The sequence below is a fragment of the Cyrtonyx montezumae genome, unplaced genomic scaffold (assembly GCF_038088225.1).
Source record: "Cyrtonyx montezumae isolate F1298 unplaced genomic scaffold, pur_monq_1.0 scaffold_3, whole genome shotgun sequence".
Classification (NCBI taxonomy): Eukaryota; Metazoa; Chordata; class Aves; order Galliformes; family Odontophoridae; genus Cyrtonyx; species Cyrtonyx montezumae.
This window is the reverse complement of record NW_027072034.1, coordinates 110,947,091-110,967,125: the sequence shown is the minus strand read 5'-3', so window position 1 is coordinate 110,967,125 and position 20,035 is coordinate 110,947,091. Positions and strand designations below refer to the sequence as shown.

The 20,035-nt window shown below is 41.1% G+C and overlaps 1 protein-coding gene across 10 annotated transcripts in view; it reads left to right on the top strand.

The window, feature by feature from the left end:
• Positions 1-15,672, top strand: part of TNRC6B (trinucleotide repeat containing adaptor 6B) — a 126,030-nt gene extending 110,358 nt beyond the window's left edge. For all 10 annotated transcript variants that reach the window (XM_065742936.1, XM_065742935.1, XM_065742941.1 and 7 more), the window contains 10 exons: positions 346-447; positions 590-764; positions 1,052-1,186; positions 1,401-1,577; positions 5,529-5,675; positions 5,925-6,020; positions 8,506-8,730; positions 9,213-9,283; positions 11,093-11,232; positions 12,044-15,672. In XM_065742936.1, coding sequence (XP_065599008.1) covers positions 346-447; positions 590-764; positions 1,052-1,186; positions 1,401-1,577; positions 5,529-5,675; positions 5,925-6,020; positions 8,506-8,730; positions 9,213-9,283; positions 11,093-11,232; positions 12,044-12,431 — 1,656 coding nt within the window. In that variant the 3' untranslated portion in view covers positions 12,432-15,672. The remainder of the gene's footprint in view (positions 1-345; positions 448-589; positions 765-1,051; positions 1,187-1,400; positions 1,578-5,528; positions 5,676-5,924; positions 6,021-8,505; positions 8,731-9,212; positions 9,284-11,092; positions 11,233-12,043) is intronic.
• The last annotated feature ends 4,363 nt before the right edge of the window (positions 15,673-20,035 follow it).

Below are 20,035 nucleotides of genomic sequence, written 5' to 3'. Positions count from 1 at the left end.
GTAGTTCTTGTGTATGTCGTTATGGGTTGCTAATGATTCTTAGCCACGTCTTTGTATATCGAAAGCAGTTGGCTGATTTTTAATGTAATTTTCTTCAGACTTGTAGTCTCGGTGTTGGCAATAAAGCAGATACTAGTGACGCTCTTGCATGATGTAAAGTTTGAAACAATTAAAGGAGATAGTATTTTTCTAAAGCTTTTGTTGTTAATTTTATCTAATTGTGAGGGATGAGGAATGGTTCACCTCTGCCTAAGTTCTGAGTAAAGCATTGGCTGGTGGTCAGCTCCCGGCAGTTAGAATTTCCTTGAAGCGTTTTCACCCCTCCCACTCCCACTTCTCTTTCAGGCATGTCAGCTCCTCCTTCAGCAGCAGCAGCAGCAGCAGCAGCAGCTCTTACAGAGCCAGAGGAAGTTATCCCAAGCTGTGCGACAACAGCAGGAACAACAGGTGGGGCACTGTTCCTGTCAGCCATGTGAACGTATAAAGTGTGCTAACACTGTACTTGTCAGAGAGTATAGGCCTTTGAATCTTATTCAGATTGTTTGTTCAGTATCATCCCTATTCATTTACTTTTTGTTTATTTTTGCAGATTGCTCGTATGGTGAGTGCCCTCCAGCAGCAGCAGCAGAGGCAGCCTGGCATGAAGCATTCACCATCCCACCCTGTTGGGCCTAAGCCACATATAGACAGCATGGTACCCAATCCTTTGAATGTGGGTCTCTCAGATTTACAGACCAAAGGACAAATACCTGGATACGGTTCAGGTAAGTACTCCCATGAAATGAGCAATTTGTATGTGATCAATAGGGCAAAGGTTATAAAAAATGTGAATTCTTGATAAAACTGTGCATTTTTTATTATACAAACCTCATATCACAGTGTACCTTAAGTGGCGTGCCAACTTCACAGGCTTATTGGAATGTCACTTTTCAATCATTTCATTTGTTAATACTTGAATTTTATTTAATTGTAGGTTTTGTAGGGCCTCCCTGCTTGAGAATGTTTAAATAAAAAACAGCAAATGATAACGGTCTTTGGTTTTGTTTCACAGGCTTTGGCTCAAGCAGCATGGATTATGGCATGGTGGGAGGGAAAGAAGCTGGAACAGAATCCCGCTTTAAACAGTGGACTATGATGGAAGGGCTGCCCTCTGTGGCTTCACAAGATGCCAATATGCACAAAAATGGTGAGAGGACTGGATGTTTTGGGAGTGGATGTTTTGGGAGTGCTCTTGCAGTATCAGCTCACCAGAGGTGAAATAGCTCAGGTGTAACTGCTTCCAGCTAGTTAACGTCTAACCTCGTTACTATGCATCTTAACTATTTTTGGTTTTAGCATTCCATATTCTCATAAAGACCCCTGCCTTTCTAGAGTGTAAACATATCTTCTTATTGCTTCAGGTGCAATAGTGCCCCCTGGAAAGGCTCGCGGAGGATCGCCCTACAACCAGTTTGACATAATTCAGGGCGACCCACTAGGTGGCCATGCAGGCCCTGCTGGTGATAGTTGGTTACCTGCCAAATCTCCGCCGACGAACAAGATCGGAAGCAAATCCAGCAACGCCAGCTGGCCTCCAGGTATTACACGTGGGCAGGGATTATGTCCCACCTTTATAGTAGCTGTGCTGGGACCTTTCCTCAACAGCCACTGCAGGGAAAGTACTTGGTTAGCTTATCACATTTTTTTTTAAATGTCCTGCATATTAAAACATAAATGTTGAATTTCCAGTTAAAAGAAAAATAAATGGCCGAGCTAAATATGAACTAACTGATGAATTGTTTGATTAGTATTTTGTTTTTTATTAGTTGAACCCTTGTAGTTCTGTGACTTATGGAAAATTTTATCTGAACATTTGTCCATAAAATACATCATACCAGCTTCCTCCTTTTATATTCATTCCTTACTTGTGTTGTATTAGGCTAACACAGGATTTAAAAATTCTAATGGATCATATGGAATCAGAACACAGAAGATACAAAAGCTACCTTTCTGTGGTGATGGGAAAAGGATTTTTCTCTCCTGACCTTTTTTATTTTGACAGTACCCAAACTTTTCCTTTCAGGAGTTATTTATACATATGATCCACAATGGAGCACAAGGCTTCTTTTGCCAGCAGTATTGGTGTAAAGTGCATATGCTGTGCTGTTTGTTGTGGCTTGTGCTTGTTTGTGTTGTGCAAGGGGTAGAAGAGTGTTAGCATATTTCCAGTACTTTTCAGCAATCTTTTGGATTGAGTAGAAGTTGCTTTCTGATTTACAGGCACTAGCATATTCATAGGTTCATAGGTACATTAGGTTGGAAAGGACCTACAAGATCATCTAGTCCAACCATCCTCCTATCACTATCCCTACCCAACTACTAAATCAAATCCCTTAGCACCTCATCCAAACGCTTCTTGAACAGCGCTAGGGATGGTGCCTCAACCACCTCCCTAGGCAGGTCATTCCAGTGCCTGACCACTCTTTCAGAAAAAAAATGTTTCCTCAGGTCTAATCTAAATCTTCCCTGGCGCAACTTGTGGCCATTCCCTCTCGTCCTGTCGTTATTTATCAGGGAGAAGAGGCCCACCCCCTCGTCACCACAACCTCCCTTCAGGAAGTGGTAGAGTGCAGTAAGGTCTCCTCTGAGCCTCCTCTTCTCCAGACTAAACAATTCCAGCTCCCTCAGCCGCTCCTCATAAGACTTGTGCTCCAGACCCCTCACCAGTTTTGTTGCCCTTCTCTGAGCACGCTCCAGGGCCTCAATGTCCTTCTTGTAGTGAGGGGCCCAAAACTGAACACAGTACTCGAGGTGCGTACCAGAGCTGAGTACAGGGGGATGATCACCTCCCTGCTCCTGCTGGCTACACTATTTCTAATACAGGCCAGGATGCTGTTGGCCTTCTTGGCCACCTGGGCACACTGCCGGCTCATGTTAAGCTGAGCATCAACCAACACCCCCAGGTCCTTTTCCTCTCTACATTCTTCAAGCCATTCTGCCCCAAGCCTATAGCATTGCATGGGGTTATTTTGGCCAAAGTGCAGGACCCGGCACTTGATCTTATTGAACCTCATCCCATTGAGCTCAGCCCAGCTGTTCAGCCTATCCAGATCCCTCTGTACCCTCAGGCAGTTTGACACATCCAACTTGGTGTCATCTGCAAACTTGCTGAGGGTACGCTCAATCCCCTTGTCTAGGTCATCAATAAAGGTATTAAACAAGATGGGCCCCATTCTTTAAGTCTTTTAAAAGAGTTTCATTGGCAGAATTTTCTGTCCACTAGAAAAGTCAGTATCTAAGAAAAGTATGTCTGTGTTTAAACACATAATGATGTATATAAAAGTGTCATTAAACCTAGAGTGGTACCCTTGTGATCAGTCACCACTATTGTTCAGCAGGTAGCAGGATGCATTGATTTTTCTGTGCCTGGAAGATTCCAGACATTCCTTGCTGCTAATCCTTTGTTCTGTACCCACTCAAGCACAAAGAAGTAAAGGTACAGGTCCATCTAAACCAGTAGCACAGGCCTTGTGTTACAAAGCCTAGAAATCTGTGCTATGGATACAGAACAGCAGGAAGCTTACAAAAGCTTTTAATGTGAGAAACTTTCAGTGTCTAACTCTGATAAGAAAATGTTTTTTGATGAGGTAACACAGTTGAAGAATTAGCTACCTCAACAATATCTGCACATTTATGACGTCTCAGACCACTACGTGCTTTCTGTAAGCGTATTTACATTACACTGCTGTCAGCTGGCTGGTAATACAGGCTTTCTTGAACTGGAATTAATGTTCATGATGCTAGAAATCCTCCCCCCACCCCCCCAAAAAAAAGACAAGTTCATGAGCATTTCCCTGCATACCACCTGAGAAACACAGTACTGCTTGGGATGTTAGGAGAGGGGTGTGAGTATCAGCTCTGCCGTGTTCCAAGGTTTTGGAGCAACCCTTGGCTCTGACAACATTATTGGTACCAGAGTTCTATTACAGAGGCAAGACACTGAATATCTGCTCTTTGTCCCAGATTGGTGACTTTGAGCTTCCTTAGTGATGTTTTCAGTCCTGCTGTCAGTGATGTGTAGATTTTTTGCTGTTATTTACTGTCTCACACTGACAGAGGATAGCTGGAGTTCATGAATCTGAAACATAAACTGTCATTGGGATCATGAGTACCATCCTTTGTCTTTGGTGTACATGAATAGCTCTTGACCGTGATTGGGAATTATGTCAGACTGGGGGTTTTGTCATGTGGCTTTTATGTAGTTGCCACTTTATCGTTATTTCTTTCTCTCTCTCTCTCATGAGGTCCATAGACTGTGATTGTCCCATAACCTTCATCCACTTAAGCTGTTTCATGGCCCTGTTAGTTTTTCGGCATCCTTAAGAAGTAAAATGTGCCTTAATCAGCAGCCCTGATTAAGGATAAAGATCCAGGATTATTTTAACCTCATGAATCCTTTTTCTGTCCAGGCTTGCAAATGATGCCCACAGTCAGATAGTGGTGTGGAGACAGAATTTTTCTTCACAGTACAATTAAGATATTCCCAGTGCAATATCTTAATGTAATACTGCTCTTGTTATGCCAACTATCTGAACCATTACTATCACATTTTCCTTCGTGTTTGTCTGTCAGAGTTGTAGTCTTGACCATACTGCGTCATTCTGACAGTAGCTGAAATGAGACTTTGCATGTCAGGTTCCCATATATATTGTTGCATTTCACCCAGATCTTCTGTTATCAGCTATTTCCAAACTTCAGGTTGGGAATGAAGGTATTCCATATTTTGCATTTGAATCTGCAAGTGATTGATCTGTCACCTGGCACTTCACACGTGTCCAAATTGTTACACAGTTCCTGTGAAGCTTCTCTTTCTGTATTTGGCATTATTCATTTCTTGCCACTGCTTCCAGAATTGCCCACAGAACTCTATTAATTGAACATCTGTCTACTTGAAGGAGAAGCCAAGTTGCTAATCTTCCTTAAAGATAACGGAATTTTGTTGTTCATATTCTCTATAACTCTGGAAAATGTCTTAAAGATCTGACATTCATGGAGCTGTAGTTGAGAGACTGAAGTACAGTTCTGTCTTCAGTACAAACTATGAAGAATATCATGCATGTATCACTTTTAACAAAAGGTATCTCACATTAACATTACTTAGGTACTGATGGGTAATGCATAAAGTGCCTGTGTACCTACACTGTGAAGCATCCAGGGATGCATTTAAAAGTTCTTGCTGTAAGCACAGAAAGTATCTTAGGAGATATATAAAGTGTTAAGGAAAGTTCAAACCGTTGAAGCCTCAAACAAAAAGTCAAAGAGCTCTGTATGCACTTGCAGCACTTCTGCAGTATTGACTTGTATTCACATACTAGAAATTGGTCAGTGGGAGGAAATACAGAGTGGATTTTAACTAAGAGAAATCTTATTTTTTTCTTTAGGAACAATGTGGAAGACAATTATTTACCCCCTAAAATACTCTCCATGATCACTTCTAGTAAATGACATTCCACTGTCTGCATCTAACCTCTTCTTTCCTCCTGTCCCAGAGTTCCAACCAGGAGTGCCATGGAAAGGTATACAGAACATTGACCCTGAATCTGACCCCTACGTGACCCCTGGAAGTGTGCTGGGGGGGACAGCCACATCTCCCATTGTAGATACTGACCACCAACTTCTGCGGGACAACACCACAGGTAAAACTGAACAACTTGTGTATGATTATTTATGTCTGATATTTGAGAATATTCTGATATTTCTGTCGTAACAGGATAATCCTGTTACATTTGATTAAGAAGGAAGCCTGTGTGCCTGTGCACCTTGGCTGTTTATCATGTAAAAAGCTGACATTGGTACAAATCATGGCTTTTTTTGGATTTAACAGGATTACTGAAACTCTGGAACTGACCTGCTCTTCACTTTCATTCTCTTTCTGCCTTTGATAGGGTCTAATTCTTCCCTCAACACCTCGCTGCCTTCACCTGGTGCCTGGCCCTACAGTGCCTCTGACAATTCCTTCACCAACGTTCATAGCACTTCAGGTATGCAGGCTCCAAAATCTACCTGGACAGAACATTTTCCGATTATTCACCAATTCCTCCTCCTTATTCCACCTTGAAATACCCCTTGCAGTGTTTCCTTATGAAGTTTGCAAATAATTATTTGAGTGACTGATCAGATCATTTTCCTTTTGATAGTAAATTATTCTAAGTAGACTGAAATGCCTTCACCTACCCTTCTTCCATTAAAAAATTCTTAATCATGGAATTAAAAGTACAGGAGAGCAGTGGAAGTAGATACAAGAGAAAAAAAGCAATGTAAATATGATCCATTGATATGTAAAAGCTTAGGGGAGCCATTGTAATTGTTTTTCAATACCTGCTCCTGTATGCATGAGGTAAGGAATATAGTGAGTATAAAGCAAGTGAATTCATTTATCTTAAATTTGAAGCGTTGGAGTTCTATGAAGAGAGCACTTTTTCCCCACTTTTTTATAGCACTTGCTATGTGTCTGAGAGCTAGAGAGAAACTGATTTTTAGTCTAAGGGCTTAGGCAAGGATCTTTCAATGACTGGCCTGTAGACAGAAGTGTCTGCGTCAGTAAGTAAACTCTCCAAAGCTGCCTTGTGTAGAGGGGGTCTCTGCACACACGTCTGAGTAGGAAGCCAGAAATAGCTGTTTCAGACAAATAATTGGGATTTTGAGCTGCATATAAATGCTGGAGTTTTCTTTTGAGACATCACTGTCTTTGGCAAGTACTTAAAATGGAAGAATTGCGTGTGGTTAGCAGAACTGGTGAACTTAGCTGAGAGCTGCATCTGTCCCACACTGCTTTTTCTGTCTTCTGGGATAGAAGCGGTGCTCATACGATAAACTGCCATCTTTGCAAAACACATTGAAAATCCTGCTTACCTCTCAAGAAAAATAGTATTCCTGCTGCTGGTTTGTGGCATCGCATTGGTTTGAAGCAGTATACATGTATGCAGGATTCCAATTGTATAAACAATTCCTCTTTCATAGCCTGGGTAGAGGAACAACGTGTATCAGCTTTCTCAACTCTACTTGCTTTTGTCTAGCACATAAGGAGAAGAGAGGAAGGAAAAAAAATACTCAAGGCATAGCTTAATTGAATAAAGTGCACCCGCTGCCTGCCATAAATCCTGTCTTCTCCACATCTTGTTAAGCTACGCACCAGTGTTGTACAGCTGGAAAATAAGTCATCTGAACTAAGGATTTAGAATACACAAATCTGTAAAACAAACTTGGTTTAGTGAACAAGGCTTTTAAGCACTTTTATATATTTTTATAGGTTAGTGCTTGAAATCTGAGCACTGTTGACAGTTAGCTGTCATTGAAGTACAGTGATCGTACAGTGATCCAAATGTGAAGGAAAGTGTGCCTTTACTTCTTGCCCTAAGTTTTATTGTCCTGAGTCCCAAACGTATTATTTTGTGACATCCTGGCATATTGTAAGCATGGATTTTCATCTCTTATTTCAAATAAATACTTCACTACATTTTGTTAGTAAATAAAGATTAATACATAAATTTGAAAACATACAGATGAATTCTGATGAAGATAATTTATGGCTCAAGTGCCTTTTCCCCTAGGATATTTTGTCTGTTTGCTGATTCTGATTACAGAGCAAGGAAAAAGAAAATTACTCTAGCAATTTCACCTTAGTTGTATTTCTTCTTCCTTAGTGATGAATGTCTCTTGATATCAAGAGATACAATATGCTCTATTAAGGACAGTCAGGTGGGGATGAGCTTGTAAATATCTGTAACTTAGTGATGTTTTGGAGAGCGTTTAACTTTTTTTTTCTTGGAATGTGTGAGGAATGCCCACTATTATTATTCTCCTAATAGGAACTTGGTAATATTTGCTAGTATAAATTCAATGCATGCTGTCAAGATGGTTTTAAAATCCAGTTGTCACATAGCTAAATGTCCTTCATTGTGTGTTATCATTCTGCAAACTCTGTGATGACATTTCTGTTGCACGAGAAAACATTAATCGTATTGAATGACATCTTGAGCAGGTAGTATTAGCTTAGCAGACCAAGAGCAATAAATACTTACTTTGGTTCTCTGCAAGTTTGAGGCCTTGAAATAATTCAGTTTTCTGTATTAAAGGTCAGTAGCACCCAAATGTGCAGGAAATTCTCAGATTTCTCACATGAAATGTAGCAGTGTAATATGGGTATCAATGTTTTTGTTGTTAATGATTAAATATACTGTGGTGAATTATATTAACATATACATTTATCTTGGTTTGTTGGGGGTTTTTTGTTCTTATTTAATTGGTTGGTTTGTTTTTGGGTGGAGGGTGCGAGGGTTAGTATGCATAAAGCAAGCTAACGTTAACTACATGTGTCACGGCTTTTTTGCTATGGCAGATTAACTATGTTTTGATTCTGTGCTGTGTCTGATTGAAATTGCGAAGGGCTTACAATAATACTATAGTTGAAGGCGAGTTGAAACTCAATAGGTTTCTCTAATACATACCATTTATTTGATCTTCCAGCAAAATTCAGTGATTACAAATCAACATGGTCCCCAGATCCCATAGGACACAATCCCACTCATCTCTCCAACAAGATGTGGAAAAACCATATTTCCTCAAGGAACACTACAGGGCTGCCTCGCCCGCCTCCTGGCCTGACCAACCCCAAACCATCATCTCCATGGAACAGCACAGCACCCCGATCGGTCAGGGGCTGGGGGGCACAGGACTCAAGGCTTGCCTCTGGTGAGAAGAATCATCTGATAACACCATTGATCAGACCTGAGGAGTGTGTGTTTTACAGCACTAATGGTTTGGAGGAAAGAAAGTTGCAGTTGCCTGGTAAAACGAAAAAAAAATCTTAATGTTCTTGAAATGGAAATTTACTGTTGGTGATTGGGGTGGCTGGAGGGAAGAATCCTAGGTCCTGATGCAGGAGATTAATGGAGAGGGCTTGGAGTTCCTTAGAAGGAATTTCTATTGCATAGGGCCTTCCAAAACTTTAAAGACAGTTGATGAGAAACTGCTAGAAAATAAACTCTAGTAAAAAAGTGGATCCTGATATGAAATGGGAAGGAAGATGTTCTTTTTCTTGTCAGGAGTAAATATTAGGCTTTCGTATGTTAGCAGGGTTAAAAATTCTGAATGTGTCTAAGACTGAAAGACCCGACTGTAAAGAAAAAGGTTTTTTGAATTTTTTTCTTGATTCCTCTCTCTCCTGTTTGCAGCATCTACTTGGAGTGATGGTAGCTCAGTTCGTCCTAGTTACTGGCTGGTTCTTCACAATCTCACTCCACAGGTATTTTCTGTTAATGTCTCTGGGAAGTTGTTTGCTTTGCTGAGATATTGATTTGTGGGATCTTCATTTGCTTCTTTGTTAATAATCAAATTTGTGAGCATACACGAGATATGTTTCTACTAACCTGGACTGTAGACTAAATGTTTTTTCTATAGTAATCTTTTCAATTGACTTGAAGTTGTTCAGTGTTTTCTACATGACTAACTAAGCCTTTTCTTACCTAGCATTTCAAGAAAATATTGGAACAGAAAGGTTTGTTTTTCTTAGAAGTGAAGAAAAGCTGCATGACCATGATGTGAAATGGTTTGCAGCACTTAGAGACTGTTTCTTTGGGATCTAAGAATGCCAGTATAACTGCTAACTTTCATTTTGGTGTTTCCATTCTGAAACCACACAGTGTTTCCAGCACTCCTGCCAAAAACAATCTAAATAGGTTATCCCTGCATGAGTGCTTTCAGCACTCTTCCTTTCAAAATGAATTCTATGAAGATCATGGTTTCACCAATCCCATTTAGTCTGTATTGAATGCTTAGGAAAAACCTGTGTGATTATCAGCAGTGTCCTAAAGTCTAGACCTAGAGTTGCCTGTTCAGCAGGGTAATTTACTGTGCTTCTAGTACAGCTTAAGAAGGCATCTGTGTGGAAGGCCTTTGGATCATTCCAAATGCTACACTTCTTGCATAGGAAGGGTTGTTTTCCTTAATGTGAAGGAAGTTGTAGGAGTGTGACAAAGAGTTACAATTCTAAGTCCCTGCCCTGTGCAAGTTAGATTAATACTGCTTTAGGAATCATTTAATGGAATAAAAATATATTTTGAAGGTATTCAAATTAATAGAAAAGAAAAGCAGATTATAGTTGTACCTTCTCTAGCAAATCCTCTTTTTATTGAGGATCACGCACATTGAAGAGGAGGAAGTAAAAGATGGGCATAATTTCAGAGGCAGAATCTCCAGTTTCTTTTTTTAACTGTGTCCATATTTCTACCCATATAACTTTCTTTTCCCACATTTGAGATTGTATTGTATAGTAAGGGAGAAAAGGGAGAAGGAAGAAAGTAACACTTCCTTTAAGTACTTGCACATACAGATCCTATTTGTGTGTGCATGTTCTTGTGGTATACAGGGAACAGAATCTGTCTGTACAGAGTGACTCGAAGAACAGCAGTTCCTAGAGGTAAGAAATTGTTATGCTGCAAGAAGGAATGTAGGCTGTGAAAACATTCGTTCAGAAGGAATTAACATTGCTGGGTTTGGTGAACAGTTTCTGTGACTTACTGTTTCATAAACCACAAAGCCTGAAAAAAAAAAACAACCCCACCAACAAAACCCAACAAAATAAAAAGTAAAAAGCCCCTTATTATAGAGGTGAGACTTCCAGCTCTGTGAAGAACATTTACCTACCTACTGGTTGATCTAAATTCTGCTGGCATCATAGTGCTGGAAACTAACAAATTCTGGCTGTTCTGGCACAAATCCCAATGGCTGAAGATGCTGAGAAGTACAGCCTGTCTACAATTACTGGAAAACCAGCCGGTGTAAGGATAGTGACAAAAAAGAAAGCAAGGAGGGGAAAGTGAGATAAGCTACAAGTGAGCTGAAAAGATAAGTCAGATTGTTGCATAAAGTGTAATCAGTTGTGATAACTTGAGACGTACTAAGATGCTGTTTGGAAATTAAATCCTGTTACCTCTGCTTTCGTTTTATTTTCCTCTGTGAGGGCAGATTATCTTTTAATGGTTGTGGCTGTTAAGATTGAAGGATATCTAGTGAAGTAGTTCCCAGCATCTCTTGTGTTTTGGCTGTTCTGCAGATTGATGGGTCGACCTTGAGGACGATCTGCATGCAGCATGGCCCACTGCTGACATTCCATCTGAACCTGACCCAGGGCACCGCTCTCATCCGATACAACACCAAACAGGAGGCGGCCAAGGCCCAGACTGCACTGCACATGTGAGCAAATCCCAGTGTCCTTTCTTTGCTGCTAAACTGGTCATGAACTCAAAATGTCTCTCCAGTGCTGTGCTTTGGAAACATGTTTCAGGCATCTGTGAAGGGAATCTTTCATTCATTGGTAGGAGAAGATGAGAAACAAGGGTGCCTTCCATTTATCTTATTTTAAGTGCTGGCACAAACTGGTAAATGCACAACCAAAAAGGTGCAAATAGTAGGGTGGAATTGTGACCAGTATGCAAATTGCTGTACAGTTTGGGCTGTCTAATGAAAGCTCATGAGTAAATGTAGATCATTCTTACATGTGTCACTCAAATGTGTGGGAATGCTGTTATTTTAAGATAGACCTGAAATATCTCCTGTGAAAAGCTGCCATTCTTTACTTTGCTGTTCTTAAGCCTTTTTGAATTCATGGTGTCTCTGGGATGCTTTGAATATGTGAGAGGTTTTGAGACAAAAATAACTTCTATTTGAATGGTAGCATACGTGCATGTATCATTTTATCTTCACCATATATGTACTTTTACTGCCCTTGCATTTATGTTCAGGGTTTTAGCTCAAATGTAGAAAGCTTTTGTTGCAGGCATAACAATGGAGTATTTGATTTTTGCCCTTTATAAAATGAAAGTTCTTGTGTTTTGAGTCAGTTCCACTGTTGAGAATGGCTGACATTTTCTGTGCTCATTCCATTCTGGCAAGCTGATTTCTACTTCGGTTTTGCCACCAAATAGTGCTGTTTCCATACCTTCTGAATCCCTTCCCTTAACTTCCAGCTTTGTCTAATTATTTTTTTCTTCCATACGTCTTCCAGGTGTGTGTTGGGAAACACTACCATCCTGGCTGAGTTTGCCACAGATGAAGAGGTTAGTCGCTTTTTGGCACAAGCTCAGCCCCCTACACCTGCAGCAACCCCAAGTGCGCCCACGGCAGGCTGGCAATCCCTGGAGACGGGACAGAACCAGACAGATCCAGTTGGACCTGCTTTGAATCTCTTTGGTGGGTCAACAGGGCTTGGGCAGTGGAGCAGTGGTGGCGGCGGCAGCAGTGGGGGTGATCTCACTGGCGCTTCGTTGTGGGGGCCCCCAAACTATTCTTCAAGCTTGTGGGGGGTCCCAAGCGTAGAGGATCCACACAGAATGGGCAGCCCTGCTCCCTTACTACCTGGAGACCTTCTGGGAGGAGGGTCGGATTCAATCTGAACTTAGAACTTTCAACTCTGACCTCGTGACCTTTTTTGGAACAGCAGCAGCACTAACTTGACCTTTTCGTTTTTTTCAACTTGCAATAAATACATTTATAAAAGGAAAAAAGAAAACGGAGAGAGAAAAAAAGGTGGGTCATTGACAGACTGTCTGAGCACATAGTTGCCTCCCTTATATAACTTCAGTTTTTTCGTTTGGAATATGAATCCAAAAAGAGAACATATCACTCTTGAAATACTTGAATCATGAACGCCAACTTAGAAAGACAATGTGAAGCAAGTACACATACCATTTAAATTTAAACACAAAAAATTAAAAAAATTAGTTTCTAGTTTTTCACTTTTTCATGTTATACGGAAGTTGTTGCTAAGAAACATATATACTGAAAAAATAGCTTTTTAACTTTGTTTGCACTGGGTGTGTTTCCGTCCTTAGGTCTACCATGTTGGGTTGGGGTAGGGGTGGGGTTCAAAAGAAAAAAGGGGTGGGGGGAGGGGGGGAAGACTTGACGGAGCCTCACTTTAAAAACAAAAACAAACAAAAAAATTTAAAAAAGAAAAAAAAAACAAAAAAACAACAACAAAAAAAACCAACACTTTGTGATTGGCTGGTTGATAAGTACCAGTGTGTTCTGGCACATGTAACTGCCCACGTGTGCTTGTTTCTGTGTGAGTGCGTGTGCACATATTCGTGTGTGTGCATTTTTTCTCTCTATATATAATCTTGAAACGCTGCATTGCTGATGGTCTGTGGGCTGGCTGGCCACCTGCGTGTCTTGCTTCTGAAAACAAGACAGGCATGGTGGAGTCCCCGTGGCTGAAGCAGAATCCAGTTGGGCTGGATTAAAATTTGTCAGTGAGTTTTTTTAAATTCATTTTAGCAGGGTGCTATCTCAAGTTCGCAGATCATACTGAATGGGCAGTTGCTTCCTAGCCCTTGTTCTAACCCTGTGGTAGAGCAGAACACTGCCATATCCAAAGGATTTGGTGAGAGGGGAGCCAATGTTGTCTTTTGAGTAGCAGTGTATTTATTTATTTATGTCTGCATGTGGGGTTTTTGTATGGAGTGAACCCTAGAATGTTTGTTATATAATGCAAGCCTGTTCGTTTTTTTCTTCTGAAGAGAGGAAAAGGGGTGGAAAGAAGACATAGCCATTTTTTGTTTGACAAAGAAGAATGTTCTTACTCTCTTGCAAGCTTCAGAACCTTTTAAAAATAACAAAAAGATGTTTCTTTTCTCCCCCAAATGCATGAATAGGCACCCATGTTCATTCTTGAAGAATCCATCAAAAGCTTGAAAGTCCAGCCCAACCATATTAGCCTTTCAATTGACGTACTGCTTGTTTTAAAACTGACAAAACTGAAATAGTGTCAGCAAACCTCTGGCCAGCCTGCCTCATCCCCTGAAAGCACATGCAGCTGACTCCCTTCCACGTCCTTCACAGTGAGCGTTACCTGTGCCAGGCCTTGGTGTATTACAACGCCAGACCATCACTGACAGAAACGTTTACTTACGAATGTTCTTAAACCAGTGTGTACTTCAGACGTTTCCTTTTGTTTCTCTGTGTTGTGTTTTTTCCTGTGTACGTGGTTTTGCTTAGGGAGGTATGTAACTAGCAAAGACTTTTTTTTTTTTTAAAGTATTGCACCTTTTTGTTTTTTGTTTTACTTCTTCTGTACTGTTGCTTTTTAATTTCTGTATTTAAAGAAAGGTTTGGGGTTTTTTTTAGCATCAGTGTAAGTAGTACTCTGGGCAGGATAGGGGTGACCTACGTAATCCACAGTGATAGCCAGTGTGTGCGTGCATGTGTGCGCTGGGAACAAAACTTCCGAGACTGCTTGTTGTGAAGAGCCGTAGCAGCCTTGAAGGAGCATCTCTTTACACAAAGCCAGAAGTCGGAGTTGGGAGGAAGGCTGGGAAAAGAGGGAAGAGAGATGCCGGTACTTTTCGTGTAAGTGCTGGCGCCCGTATGGCGTTGTCTAGCCGGCGTGCTGTCTAACGAAGTGCCGACATTCAGTACCAGCAACTACCTGTCCATTCCAGCCCTCAGCGGGAGCAGTTCTCAGTTTTTATTACCTGTCGGGGGAGGATAGGAGAGTCTCCAGCGTTTCATTGAAGGATCCAACAGTGTCTAATACATTTAAGCAGGGCTTAGGTGGGGAGAAGCAGAAGCAGACTCAAGTAGGGTAGGGGTGTGTGTGCGTATGGGTGTGTGTGTGCCTGTGAGTTGGGGTGGGGGGAAGGGCTGGGGAGTTTTGTGGCTGTTTTCAATTCGCCCTTTCTATGTAAACCCAGTGTCACAAGGATGACTGACTGAGGGAAATGCTGCATTTACACATGCCTGTAGATTTGTACACAAAGTGTTACGTGACAAAAAGTGTGAGTAGGTTTGTATTTGCTTAGTAAACTGGAGTGTGCAGCATACTCTGGCTCCATTGGAATATACTTTTCTATCACATCTCCTTCATCCCGCCATGCACAAAGAATATTTTCTCTTCCAGCTCCTGCTAGCTAGTGCCCCTCGCGTGCACGCCTCCTTAGAGCTTAGTTTCTGACGGTCTCCGCTCGAAGCCCAGCCTCACTCCCACAGGCAGAGCAGGTTCCTAAAAGCCTTGTGCCAGTAGTTCTTCCTAGTGAAGCACCTTTGGCCCAAGTCAGCCAGTGCCCCTTCTCCCCCATAGTTTGCTCTCCACGCTGGTTCATCGCTGTGTGCCACCCTCACTTCTCTCTCCCAGCCTGCCCTAAGGTCCCTTTTCCTGCACTTTGGGTTAGTTGAGTTCATTGCGATACTACGGTGAAAGCTGGGTGCTAGAGCCCCTCTTGTTTACAAGACGTAATGAGGGATTTGAAATATTTAAAAAGAAAAGCTAAATTGTTCTTCCATTGTAAGCTTAAAGGGAAAAAAAAAAAAAACCTAAAACATACAAAAAAAAAAAAGACCAAAAAGTGCATATATATATTTTAGATGAAGACTAACTCTGGGAGCATTTAACAGTGTTTTTGTTTTAATTTTAACATTTTGTTTTCCTGCTTTAAATTTGCAAGCATTCTCAGGAATTCTAGGGTAGGAAGCCAGTTTTTTGAAGATGGTTTATTTAACCTTATCCTAGATAGATGGCTGTTTCTTGTTGATAAACTTTTACAAGTTCCTGAATCTTCAAAATGTTTGAAAGTTTTTACTTTAAAATAAAAAAGCTAAAAAAACTAATAAAAAGAAAAAGAAAAAAAAAAGAAAAAATCTCCAAATGTTACTGTCAGGCGGGGGGAGATGAAGAATTTTAAAGAGTGAGTAAATTAAAACACATTAAGAGAACTCAATATCAGCAACAGAAATCTGTTGCAGACTTAAGTTGTGGGAGAAGAAGGGTTCTCATTTGTAGTGCTTTGGTACTCGTGCAGACGTGTGCATTTGCATGGAAAAAAAGAAGTGTGCGAATGGAAATCTATTACTTCGTTCCTTTTTGATTTGAAATTAAAATATTCTTCCAAGCACCTTTTTAAAAGCAAAGTGAAACTGTAAGCCTAACAAAAATGCAGTATAGTTTTAACTGAAAGAGTCCTCAGTGAGGAGTAGCGGCAGGAAATAACACGATGTTGCTTCTTTAAACCACTTCTAAGTAGTGCTAAAAGCCAGTGCTGACAGAACACCTACAAATGAGGTAGTTTTATCCTGCCTTTCTCAGTACAGAAAAAAAGGAGGCAATATGGAAAAACTGCAGTAACATGTCCATTAGAAGTCAACTTTCCTGTTTTCAGCTATTCGGTCAGTTTTGTCCCCCAGTTGGAGATTTGCTGCTTGCTTTTCTTAACCCCCAGCCCACCCTCAGTCTTTCTGTGTTGTTTCATATGAGGGGAATAGCTGGTAAACTCTTCTGTTCACCCTATTGCTGGCTGTCGGGGTGGACAGTTCTGAGCTTCAGAGCTCGGTGCAGGGGTGCCTGACTTCTGTCCCCCAGCATTAAGGGTCAGGGGCTTGCTCCTCTTGAAATGGCGAGACTCACACCACAGAAACCGCGCTAGTGCCTTTCTATATGCACTCTACAGTAGGGGAAGGGAGGGAAGATGAGGCAGTGTAGTTGCTTAATGGAAATAAACATACCCGGTCTTAGAGTAAAAAAGAGCATGCAGTGAGTCATGCAGTGAGTTACATAGCAGTAGTTGTTAAAATAGCTTTTTACTATTTATAAAAGTCAGATGCCAAATTAATGTCCTTTTCATATCAGTTGCCCGGTGTTCTTTGCGTTGTGCTCTGTGTACATACAAGTATATGTGTGTGTGTGTGTCGACTCTAATGCATCAACTAATTCGGGAAAAAAATTGTATAATGGGCCAGTAGAGGAACGTTCATTAAGGACGTTAAAGATTTTTTTTATTATTATTTTAAGGAGAACATTTGAGGGTTTTTTGGCCAGAGGCTGTTCAAATCGGCAGTGTCTTAAAAAAGAGATCTTGGGCTTTGTCAAATAGAGCCCAGGAGCATGGCAATCATTTGGAAGTTGAATTGTGAGTGCTCAAGGGACGCAGTCTGGAGCTCCTGCCATTAGCTGAGTCCAAGCCTCCTGTCTTGCAGCAGTCTGCTCCTGCACTCCCTGAAGATACAGGCCTGCAAACCTTCATGACCATCTTCTCAGTGACAGTTTTCCAAAATTGTTCAAGCAAAGCCACGTTAGTCTTACTGCTTTCCAGCCACGAGTGATAGTTCCATTCCTCTCTGAAATTACGTGTAGCTGACCATGATGCTCTCATGGCTCGGTCCTGGCATTCCTAACCCCACTGCAAACTCCTGAGCATTGTGGTAACCACGCTCATCTTCTGAGGACAACAGTTGCTCAGATGTCAAATGTTGTAAATACTGTGCTACCGTTTGGGCTCGTTAACAGTAAAAAGACGTCAGGAATAGATGTTACAGTATTTGGGGGCTTTTACAACCATTCCAGGGAAAGAAATTGGTGGCAGCATCTTGTTTAAACTATTGACAGAGAGAGTAGAGAAAAGGGGCTGGGGAAAAGGCATTTTACTGTGTACTACACTGAAAAATCAGTTTCACTTTCCCAAGCGACAGAAAACACTTCATTCCGTTCCTGGTTTTGATTCTTAAGATTATACAGTTAAAATACGTACGTTCTTTGCAGGAGGTGGTTTCATATGTTCTGCTTTTTCGTTTTGAATCCTTCAGTGCTACATGCTAGCAGTCTTCTAAACAAGTACTCATTTGTTACTTCCACTTGGCTTACCCTAGCCTGCAGTGTGCATCCAGCTGGGACTTTTTTGATAGATTTGTTGGTTCTTCCCCAGCTGGAGAATTTTTTTAGCCGTAAGAAAGTCTACTAAGCAAAAGAAGAAAGAAGAAAGAGGAGCAGTCTCAGCTCAGAAATCTGTGTTGAGACCTCCGATGCTTATTTTGGAAAGCAGGTTTAATATGTACGTTGGAAGACTTGCCAGTTTTCCCACTGTTTTTGTACTTCCCTGGACATTTACCAAACATTCTTGAGAGTGTTTTTGTTGTTGTTTTTTCCCAGTCACAGTCTGTCTTACAAGATTTTTACTTTACTTCAGGTTAATGAGCAAGAATATTAAGCCAAGTGTATATTTTTCTTCTGCAATGTAAACACAGTTTTTCAACAAACTGTGGGATAGCAGCGTCAAAGATGAAATAACAATTGAACCTTTATATTATGTTGGCTGTATTTTTTTTCCCCTGACACAGATTTCTGAACATTTAGTCCTTAGGACTTTTTCCCTCATCATTTTTTTCCTAAAGATGCTGCCACATCTTCCACCGTTTGTGTCTTGACAGTGCATCCAAACAGGACCGTAACCTTTTGGTTCTGCTTTTGCTTCATTCTTTGTTATGTTTACCTTTTAGGCTTCTAAATTTGTTGATGTGCATGCTTTTCCTGTAGACATTGAGAGGAGTACTGTGTGTTTCTGAGATACCCACATCTGGCCAAGTCTGATCCGGGAAATCAGAAGTGATCCTCACATAAATTAGTCCCACTGACCTTAAGTGAGTGCATACTGCTCAAGTAAGGGCTGTTTGTGTAAGTAAACTTCAGCTGGATCAGGGTCCAGGTAGCAGATGAGGACTTGTTACATTTCCAAAGCAGCCAACAGACCAGTGTTGCGTATATCACACTTACTGTAAATCGTGTGACCTTAAAATACAGGTTTCTCAAGTGGATTGAAATGCTCTCTTTTGCAGTAGATGGTTAGCGTCTCAGGGTATGAGTCCTGATGGAGTGAATGGTAGTTTATTTCTGTCTCTTAAGGAGGAAAGGTTCCCCTACAGCAGGAGCAGCTTTCTTATCTATAAATATGCATGCATGTATTTGTGGGCAGGAAAGTAATAGCGAGAAAATTAAGTTGAAAGGAATTAGAAGAAAAATATATGCTCTTGAAATGCAGCTTTGGTCCTGAATCTGAAACAACGTGTGCAGAATCTGTTGCTGTGACTAAATAGGATTTTGCACAAAAATAGCATTTCAGTTTTGTACAGTTTATTTCCTACAATTTTGCAGTGTCAGGAACGTCGCTGCCTGATACTGTTAGATCATATCAGTCAGTCCTGCTGTGGTCAAAATACAGTTGTCTGAAGCCCAGATTATCTTCCTTTTCCTTCACCATTTCTGAGCTTTCCAACGTGGAAGAAGGATGTTAGTGGTAACAGGAAAATGTGTAGACCTTCCCTGATGTTGACAAACCCCATTTCCCTGTTGTGCTGAACTCACATCCAAGCCTAAAATGCAAACCCTTAAGTGTTGCTGGAGCTGTTGGTTGGACTAGAGGGCAGGAGATTGTTGGTTGTCTTGCTAGTTCGGGTCTCTCACAATGTTTCCCTTCAGTGTCCTGTCAGTGTAAGCACCAGTGTTTGATGAATTTTACCAAAGTTCCCCTGCAGTGGATAATAGATAACAGCCAGGTCCATCTTATAGTGGCTTTCTCCAAACAGAGCTTTGTCTGTGGTAGGATTCAAGTGTCTGACTACACTGCTGTTAAATCTGAGTCAGGATCCCATTACAATATAGCTCTATTTCATGATGTATGTGGAACTTTAAACTTGTGTCATAGTGACTATAGCTTTTAATCCTTATATTTAAACTGATCAAAGATTTCATCTGTGATACAAAAAAGCGCCACGGCTCCTGATGGAGCCTGTTTTTACTGTCATCAGGCCAAGATAGATACAGCTTCATCAGTGGCATACAGTAGACACAATCCATTCCCACCCGTGGTTTGTGTGTGTCTTCATTGAGCTATGCAGAAAAGTTTCTCTTCTCCCAGGATCCACTGCTGTATAAACAAGATTCTTGCAAATGAAGTGCCCTCTGCAGAGAGCCATTTTCACTCTGTATGTGTGACAGCTGGGACTGGTGACACTGTGCAGTTAGTGCTCCTGTTAACTGTTGTGAGAGAGGGAGTTTTTTCACTCTGACAGCCTTTCTGTACACGAATATGGAGCGCTCTGGGTGGGGAAAAAAAAATGCATTGTGCCAGCCAGCATTAAGTATTTTTGCAGCAAACATTCTTGATGATGGTGGACAGAGGGAAAGAGAAAAGACTGGAGAAGTTAGCATGGATGCGCAATGCAGACAGGCAGTGCT